The sequence below is a fragment of the Morus notabilis genome, unplaced genomic scaffold, assembly GCF_000414095.1.
Source record: "Morus notabilis unplaced genomic scaffold, ASM41409v2 Scaffold2216, whole genome shotgun sequence".
NCBI classification, from domain to species: domain Eukaryota; kingdom Viridiplantae; phylum Streptophyta; class Magnoliopsida; order Rosales; family Moraceae; genus Morus; species Morus notabilis.
In genome coordinates this window covers 25692-35204 of record NW_010367946.1, presented here as the reverse complement: position 1 = coordinate 35204, position 9513 = coordinate 25692, and the positions used below count along the sequence as shown (strand labels likewise).

The window sequence follows — 9513 nt, the reverse complement described above, 5'->3', positions numbered from 1 at the left end:
GGGTCACCCCCGGTACAGCCCCGGGGCACCCCCGGGACATCCCCGGGGCAGCCCCGGGACACCCCAGGGACAGCCCCGGGGCACCCCTGAGATTGCCTCGGGATAGCCCTGGGGCACCCCCGGTACAGCCTCGGGGCACCCCCGGTACAGCCCTGGGGAATCCCCGAGACGCCCCCGGGACAGCCTTAGGACTCCCCAGGGACAGCCACGGGGCAGCCCCGGGACAGCCCGGGGCACCCCCGGGACACCACCGGGACAGCCCCGGGGCAGCCCCGGTATAGCCCCGGGGCAGCCCCGTGACACCTCTGAGACATCGCCGGGGCATCCCCAGTATAACCCCGAGGCACCCTAGGGGCAGCCCAGGACAGCTCTGGGACAGCCCCGGGGCACCCCTGGTACAGCCCCGGTACAGCACCGGGGCAGGCCCAGGACACCCCCGAGACAGCCCCGGGGCACCCCCGGGACATCCCCGGGGCTCCCCAGGGACATCCCCGGGGAATCCCCGTGACAGCCCCAGGGCACCCCCGGTACAGCCCCGGGGCACCCCCTGGACACCCCCGAAACAGCCCCAGTACAGCCCCGGGGCACCCCCGGGACAGCCCCGGGATAGCCCGGGGCACGCCCGGGACAGCCCCGGGATAGCCCGGGGCACGCCCGGGACAGCCCCGGGATAGCCCGGGGCACGCCCGGGACAGCCCCGGGATAGCCCGGGGCACGCCCGGGACAGCCCCGGGATAGCCCGGGGCACGCCCGGGACAGCCCCGGGATAGCCCGGGGCACGCCCGGGACAGCCCCGGGATAGCCCGGGGCACGCCCGGGACAGCCCCGGGATAGCCCGGGGCACGCCCGGGACAGCCCCGGGATAGCCCGGGGCACGCCCGGGACAGCCCCGGGATAGCCCGGGGCACGCCCGGGACAGCCCCGGGATAGCCCGGGGCACGCCCGGGACAGCCCCGGGATAGCCCGGGGCACGCCCGGGACAGCCCCGGGATAGCCCGGGGCACGCCCGGGACAGCCCCGGGATAGCCCGGGGCACGCCCGGGACAGCCCCGGGATAGCCCGGGGCACGCCCGGGACAGCCCCGGGATAGCCCGGGGCACGCCCGGGACAGCCCCGGGATAGCCCGGGGCACGCCCGGGACAGCCCCGGGATAGCCCGGGGCACGCCCGGGACAGCCCCGGGATAGCCCGGGGCACGCCCGGGACAGCCCCGGGATAGCCCGGGGCACGCCCGGGACAGCCCCGGGATAGCCCGGGGCACGCCCGGGACAGCCCCGGGATAGCCCGGGGCACGCCCGGGACAGCCCCGGGATAGCCCGGGGCACGCCCGGGACAGCCCCGGGATAGCCCGGGGCACGCCCGGGACAGCCCCGGGATAGCCCGGGGCACGCCCGGGACAGCCCCGGGATAGCCCGGGGCACGCCCGGGACAGCCCCGGGATAGCCCGGGGCACGCCCGGGACAGCCCCGGGATAGCCCGGGGCACGCCCGGGACAGCCCCGGGATAGCCCGGGGCACGCCCGGGACAGCCCCGGGATAGCCCGGGGCACGCCCGGGACAGCCCCGGGATAGCCCGGGGCACGCCCGGGACAGCCCCGGGATAGCCCGGGGCACGCCCGGGACAGCCCCGGGATAGCCCGGGGCACGCCCGGGACAGCCCCGGGATAGCCCGGGGCACGCCCGGGACAGCCCCGGGATAGCCCGGGGCACGCCCGGGACAGCCCCGGGATAGCCCGGGGCACGCCCGGGACAGCCCCGGGATAGCCCGGGGCACGCCCGGGACAGCCCCGGGATAGCCCGGGGCACGCCCGGGACAGCCCCGGGATAGCCCGGGGCACGCCCGGGACAGCCCCGGGGCCCCCCCAGGTTGTCCGGGGGGGGCCTCGGGGCAGTCCCGGGGGTGCCCGAGGCAGCCCCGGGGCTGTACCGGGCAATCAACTGATGCCCTTCTCAATCAAATATTTGATTTCTCTAATTTTAGTGTGATTTTATTTTGTTTTCATTTCCTTGTAATTTTTCCATTTGGTAGTTTTATTTTCTTTATTATTAAGCAATCTCTTAATACTATAAATAGAGAGGTTAGTCTAAGCTTTATATTCATTTTTTATATGTCTTATTTTGGGTCTTGTTATTATTCTCATATTTTCATTCTAAAAGTTGTAAAAATGTTATGCGAGCTAGGCTAGAGTTTTTTTGATACAATCATGGATGAACTTGTATTAGGTGACTCAATTTGAATTTGGATTCCTTTGTACTGTAATGTTCTTAAATTCAAGTGAATTAAATCCCATATTCTCTTTTATTTATTTCAAAATATTGTGTGCTAGTTTTATATAAGTTCAATTAGGCTTTTGTTATATAATCTTTGTCACGCATTATTTTGTTGTTTAAATTATTTTGCGAGTTGTCTTTTACTGTAATATTGTCAATTTGATATATTGCTGATTTTGGATAACTTATACTAATAGTTTTGGAAAATTAACATAAGGACTTAATTTACTCGAAAACTTTTATTTGTGAATCAAAACTCGAATCAGTAAACGAGACATATGGGATTCTCGACGCCTTACCGTTTCTACTATTGAATTTTCTTCACACAAATTTTCTCTCCTTTTAGTTTATTTGCAACACTTTCCTTCTTCTTTAATTTTTTTGTTATTTATTTTCCTCTAACGTTCTTTTTCTACTAATCTTTTCTTGTTTATTTTTGTCACATCTTTGTAAATACGACCGCCCTTCTGTAATACAATTAACTGTTATGTATAACACGTTTGGGCGTTAAACACGTACCAAAATAAATAAATCTTCATCATATGCAACAACAATTTGTTTTTCAACGGATCTCCTTATTTTTGCATGTTTTTTGCCTTTAGTCTTTTGACATCTTTTGATCCTTCATATTTTGCCTTCTCACTTTCTACTATTTTTTCTTTTTGTAACTTTTCAAATGAATCTTATTAAACATTTTTTTCCCAATATACTCTTGTTAAAATAAATTTCTCTAATATGCACGGAAACATTTTTTCTTAGTCATTTTTTTTTAAAGTAACGCCCGTAATTTTTCTCCCTAATTACTCTGCTCCAATGATTTTTTATCGTGTGTAGCTCTACCTAAACATTTTTCTCATACAACCTTCTCAAATACATTTTTATATGTACCTAATAAATATTTTACAATCTTATTGTTTTATTGTTTCCTCTTAAATGTGCTATCCTAAACTTTTTTTTCATTTATTACTAATCTCAACTATTAGAAAAGTAATAAATAAGTACAACTAAATGTTATAAAAAAATTTAGATGTTCATATAAAAAAAGATAAATTATATGATTACCTCCCGAATTATAGGCATCGTCACAAAATGCCCCAACTTTAATTTTAACTTTTTGTTTTTCATTGCAATAACTCTGGTAAAACATCCTTGTTTAGTAGATTTTTACTTTTATTATTGTTGTCGGCCGCATTTGTGAACCTCAAAAGATTTCAAGGTCAAACAAATTAAGGAGAAAGTTAAATAAATTAAAAAAAATAATTTTTATTATGTAATTACACTGTTATGTGATTGCATGAGAATGAACTAACAGAATAATTATTTATTAAGTTATTCAAATAACCCTCATTATTTATATAAAACGTGCTATTTATGTTTACAATCTTAACATAGGAAGTTCTTTTATTAATTTTGCATTTTACATAATGTTTTCTATCAAAAATTTATAAGAATAACTGAAGTTCAAGAGAAAAAAATTAAAATTAAAATTTAATGAACAGCCTATAATTTAAAAGGCAACCGTGAAATTTGTCTAAAGAAAGTAAAAAAAATGCACGCACCGAGCGCGTCCTCACAACTAGTTGACTTAAAAGAGACGCGGGAGAGAGAGTGCTAGAGAAATTTGGTTTTCACTACGAGAAATGCGACGGCCACAAAATGTAAAGCCATCAGTATCGGAACTAGACCTTTTTTCCTTTTTCTTTTTTGCCCAATTGCAAATAAGACAATTAACGATGTGATCGCAAGCTTAACAAAGCCCAAAATACCGAAAGAGGGAACAAGAAATTTGGGAAATCCCCGGATAACTTTTAGATTAAAACCAAAATAGAAAAGAAATAATTGCAAGGGTCCAAATATACGAGGCCTTTTATCATTCCTTGCTGTCAGGGATTCTTCTGTCTTGAGCAAGCCCCCCACACCTTTAACTCCCAAGGTGGAACCCAAACATTGTTATTGTGAATTGTAGGACCTGACTGTTTTTTTTTTTTTTTTTTTTTTTTTTTCCCCGATGGGTTTTAGGGCCCCTTTTTTTTTTTTTTTTTTAAAGAAAATTATAAGTTGTAGGACCAAGATTTTTTCCCCGATAAATTGTAAGACCCACCCAAGTTTGTTTACACTCTAGTTTTTCTAAGCATCCTACCTAACTTGCACGAAAAGTTGCCTATCTAATATTGTAGTGAAACTTTATTTGGTTGGTCTTTTTATTGGTAAGTGTTAATTTTTTGTCATTAAATTTGATAAAAATTATATTAGATTTAAAAAATATATAAAATAGACAATTTTTAATACATATATGATAATTAAAAAAGTAGAATTCATTTTTCTTAAATATACTAGAGAAACTCTCTTTTTCAATGAACGTGATACTTCGTTATGGGCAATATAATACTAAAATGACTGTATGATGAAACAATAGATATTTGACCTGCTCTTTTCCTCGGTTCTTAGGGACAGAATCTTACTTGTAGATTTGGTTCTTTGTTGGTGAAGAGAAAAAAACAATCAGATTTTCACTAGAAGAAGTAAAACTAAACGTAAAAAAAATTTGTCTAGTTCTGTAATGGAGACAGAAGCAATAAGACGGTCTACACTTTTGTAAGAAGACATTTTTCCTCTTGACATTGAGATCACGGGTGAGTATCGGTCGGCATTCAATGAATGCATCACAACTAATCCAATCTAACACCATATGAATTTCCAAAATTTACCAATCCTTTTGTTTGGCGTGTTTGAATCAAATTTCAACAAGTTATATTAAAACCCAGTCCGCTAAAATTTGCAACTGAAATATATAATTCACTCCAAACAATTAAATATGAAAATTATTATATAAAAAAAAATAGTAAATCAAACTACAAAACAACAAAACAAAAAAAAAAAAAAAAAAAAAACAAAAAAAAACCAAAATTCTAAGAACCCGTCTTAAATACCTTATATTATATGCATCTAAAATTACAAATAGCCACATTGTAATAGAAATGAAGCATCATGTAATTCTCATATCATGTTTGATTAGAATTCCCAATAAAAAACTGAGAGCAAACCAACCTAATTGGATGTTGAATATTAAAGTCCAATCTAATGCAGGTGGGATATCCAATCCACATCAGATTGGATTAAATTGGCCTTGTTGGTTATCTAGTTAGATTGGATAATTACCCACTACTAATTAAGGTCATGTGGTCACAACACTGCGCAAACCAGTTAATAAAGGAAGTGTATACCGGAAGAAGCCGTAATTTAAATAGAAATATGAGACTGGTCAACCTATGAATGAGACTCAATGGTGCAAACTCAATCTTTTTAATAATTAAGAATTTATAGCATATAAGGGAGGAGGAAAAAAGAAAGAAAAAAGGAAAACATCATCATTCGTAGCGTCACAATGCATTTGGGATGAGTAGAATGGGTATGTATAGCATTAATTTCAACAAGTTCATGAACACATTTTAGACATTATTTAGTCATTTCTATTTTGAAAAGAAATAGTCATTAATGAAATGAAAATAAGACATTAATGAAATGAAAATAATCTATTTCATCTTCAAAATCTAGTCGGTCCATGATGGGGCAAAAAAAGAATAATCCATCCAATACTTAATTACATACCGACAGTGAAACAAAATGCGACGTAAGATGTGAAAAAAAAATGCAAATTCACTGTGAACATACATCAAATTTACAGAAAGAACCATTTGCAACAGCCATCTTCCAAAAGAAGCCAATATGCAAAATCAGGCGTATCAAAAGCCTAATGCTCTTCTTCAGCCAGGGGTTTTCTCCATAATGCTGTCTTAGATTGGACGCTACTTTCATATCCACTACTATCTCCTGATTCATTAACATGCTTCTCCACCATCGTACCATTCCGCAGCACCCGTCCTTGTTCCCGTCCGGCTCTGCGATCCTGAAATTATTTGCAAAAATTTCCCTTCATGAGAGAGGAAGATTTAGACCGGTATTTGAACATAGCATACATTTCTCAGTACATTTTTTTTTTAATCTGCTTTTCAAGTTAGGTAACAGATCTATAAGAAAAATGTGGTTCTGCTTTTCAGATTTACTTTGAGATAGTTTTTGCCTCAGCAGGCAGTCAAAAAGGTTTCTGAAGGATCCTAGAACCTAGACCTTTTTTTCTTCTTTTATGGCAACATGAGTACCTTGTCTTGTAAAGACTAAGCCAAAAGAATTCATAAGATATTGTATTGCTAACATTTGCTACCTTTCTAAACGTGGGTATCCAAAGAGGAAAAAACAACATAAACTGAATGCATTTGTAGCAACACGTGCTAACCCACTCAAGTTTCAAAGGTGACTGCTTTATTAAAAAAAAAAAAAATCCAGTAAAGACATCAATATAAGTATCCCAACTTCCTTTTAGACTATGAAGATGAACATGTCATTCCCTGATCATGTAGGATTTTTTTTTTTTTTCATGAATTAAACGTTTCAAGTTGCAAGTCTACAAAAGAAATGGACAAACAAGGTAGACGCAAATTTTTAACTTTTGACATGCAACATATAGCAGAAATAAGGTCGGTGACCGTAATTAAGGGAGACAATCAATGAGTACTCACATCTCGGAAAGGGAATTCATCGGCTTCAAGCATATGTATCACATGCCCCATTTTCGGCCTCTTCTGTGCATTAGGGTCCACGCAGCGTAAAGCCACTAGAAGAGCACGCTTCAGCGCTCTAGAAGAAGGCTTCTCCTGCAATCTAGGATCAACGACTCCCTCAGCATTTCGATTTGTGACCATTGTCTTAAGCCACTCGACTAGATTGACCTGACAATTTGATTCACCGATCAATATATAAGAGAAATAAAACCAAAACAAATTTGTTAACAAACTACACTGAATTGCTTGTTAGCAAGACATTGTCAGCAAATAGCATCAGTTCATAAAACCACACCTCGCCTGCAGGTCGGCTATAGTCCACCGGGTTTCTTCCAGTAATTATCTCCATAAGGAGAATTCCAAAGCTGTATACATCGCTTCTTTCATTCAACATTCCAGTGCTAGCATATTCTGGAGCTACATATCTACAAAAGAAAATCCCAAATTGCCATTTAACAATTCTGGGCCTGAGTGGAGGAAAGACAAAACATAAAGTGAAAAAGTAATATGGAGGTTCAAGTTAACTCACCCAAAGGTTCCCATTACACGAGTTGTAACATAACTCCTCTCAGATCCCAAAAGTTTTGCTAGGCCAAAGTCAGATACTTTAGGATTCCACTGCTTGTCAAGTAAGATGTTGCTCGACTTAATATCGCGGTGAACAACCTTGGGCTCAAGTCCCTCATGCAAGTAGGTCAACCTACATGATAACGTTGGTTAAGTTTCAGACCCAGTTATGCAAAACAACATAGATAGACGCAAGACTAAATTAAATTAAATAAAAAATAAAGAAAAAAAAGCTTCAAATTGTTGATTCAACAAATACCCTTTTGCCGTCCCGAGAATTATATTCATCCGGATCTCCCATGTAAGAGGGCTGCAAGGCCCAACATCTCCATGAAGCCATTGTTCCAAGTTTCCATTGTCGACATACTCATAAACAAGCATTCTACAAAAAGGGAATTTTGATTAAAAAAAATAAAAATAAAAGCATCATCAACACAACATTGTACATAAAACACAAACGATCAAATGGACACGAGAAAAGGATGTGACTAAAGTAACAGCAAAAAATTACCGATGAGCTCCTTCAGCACAATAACCCAGCAGCCTCACTAAATTCTTATGCCGTACACGACCAATCGCCTCAACTTCAACCTTGAACTCCTTCTCAGCTTGTCCCCTAAAAAATTCTCAAAACCACCATCACTAATTAACCTTCTCAATTCTTAAAATTCTCAGAAAATAATTTAATTTAATTTATTACCTGTTGTTAAGCAAATTCTTGACAGCAACCAAAGTGTTATCCTCCAGAACACCACGGTACACAATTCCGTACCCACCTTCGCCAATGACATTCTCGTCAGCGAAGCCATTAGTGGAGACCTCAAGCTCTCTGAGAGTGTACCAATGGCCCCAACCCAAATGCGAGACCTCTGGCACGGCAACGAGAGACAGAGCCTGGTCTCCTGACCGAGCCTCTCCGCTGCCATGGGAGGACCCACCACCACCACCGCCTCTCTCCGGGTACGAAATCCGGTGATCCTTCCCAATCTCGATGTGGATTCTGTTCCTTCCGGCGACCGGACTCTGGTCCTCCGGCTCCAGAAACGGGTCGGAGGTTTGGGTATGGAGTTTCTCGGGTTGAGGGTGGGATGTTGGATGGTTTCGAGAATGGTCGATTCGGATTTCTTGGATCTCCTTGGAGACGTTGGGGATGGTGGGGTTGTTGAGAGAGGACTTGTGGATTTTGGAAGAGGAGGAAGCGGAAGTGGAAGAAGAGGCGTTGCGTCGGGAGGTGAACCAGAGGGATATGAGGAAGAGGACGAGAACTATGGCTGCTCCGACGCAGATTCCGAGGACGACCCACAATCGTAATCCGAATATCGAGGTCCGCCTCGACAGCTGATCGTTCAGAAACGCATAGTCGGACATTCTTCTTCCTCTTCTTCTTCGTCTTCTTCTTCTCCTTTTTCTTCTTCTCCTTCTACCCGTACTGTTACTTGTGGGTGCTTATGAGAAACAGAAAAAAAAAAGAAGAATAAGAAGAAGCAGAAAGACAAAGCAAGTGTGTGGATGGGTAGTAGACGTATAGTACGACCATGGAAGGATTATTATTATTTTTAATTAATATCTATTATTTTTTTAGAAAGGCTAACGCTCATTTGTGTATTGATTGTTTGATATATAAATTTTATTAAAATAATATATTATTATTTTAATAAAAAATGAATTAGTAAAATTTACGTATAAAAAATCATAAAAAATGCCAAAAATGAGTGATAGAGAGAAAAATAAAAAATAAAATAGTAAAATTTAAGTATAGAAAAATATAAAAAATGTTAAAGAGAGTGATAGAGAGAAAACGCTAATTTTTATTCACAACCGACGAACTATAAAGTAACTTCAGTTGGAAGCTTAACGTTAATATTTATTTTTATCATGTTTAATTCGTTGATTTAAGTTTTTAATTTGAGTTGATATGTGACTTTATATAAAAACTTTTTACTGTAATAAAAAAGTTAGATGTGACTATTTTTAATAGCTTTGTATTATAGTAAAACTCGAATTATAAACTCGAATTTGTGAAATGAACGGAGCCTTTATTTTTTTGTTGGATAGGGA

At 42.8% G+C, this 9513-nt stretch overlaps 1 protein-coding gene across 1 annotated transcript; it reads right to left on the bottom strand.

Annotated features, from left to right (window-relative positions):
- Positions 1-5812: 5812 nt before the first annotated feature.
- LOC21392864 (probable serine/threonine-protein kinase At1g01540) lies at positions 5813-8929 on the bottom strand. The gene is made up of 7 exons (XM_010113871.2): positions 8156-8929; positions 7967-8071; positions 7715-7837; positions 7418-7588; positions 7184-7313; positions 6847-7056; positions 5813-6176 (listed from the first exon to the last, which is right to left on the bottom strand). Exons 1-7 carry the CDS (start codon positions 8821-8823, stop codon positions 6021-6023), a joined length of 1563 nt encoding a protein of 520 aa, XP_010112173.1. The 5' UTR covers positions 8824-8929; the 3' UTR covers positions 5813-6020.
- Between the last annotated feature and the right edge of the window lie 584 nt (positions 8930-9513).

Bases quoted from the DNA above. Each gene is read 5' to 3' on its own strand.
- LOC21392864 (XM_010113871.2), bottom strand. From the start codon at position 8,823: ATGTCCGACTATGCGTTTCTGAACGATCAGCTGTCGAGGCGGACCTCG. The intron at 7,838-7,966 runs GTAATTTTTTGC...CCCTTTTTGTAG, and splicing joins TGTGCTGAAGGAGCTCATCG to AATGCTTGTTTATGAGTATG. The intron at 6,177-6,846 runs GTGAGTACTCAT...AAATAATTTCAG, and splicing joins ATGAATTCCCTTTCCGAGAT to GATCGCAGAGCCGGACGGGA.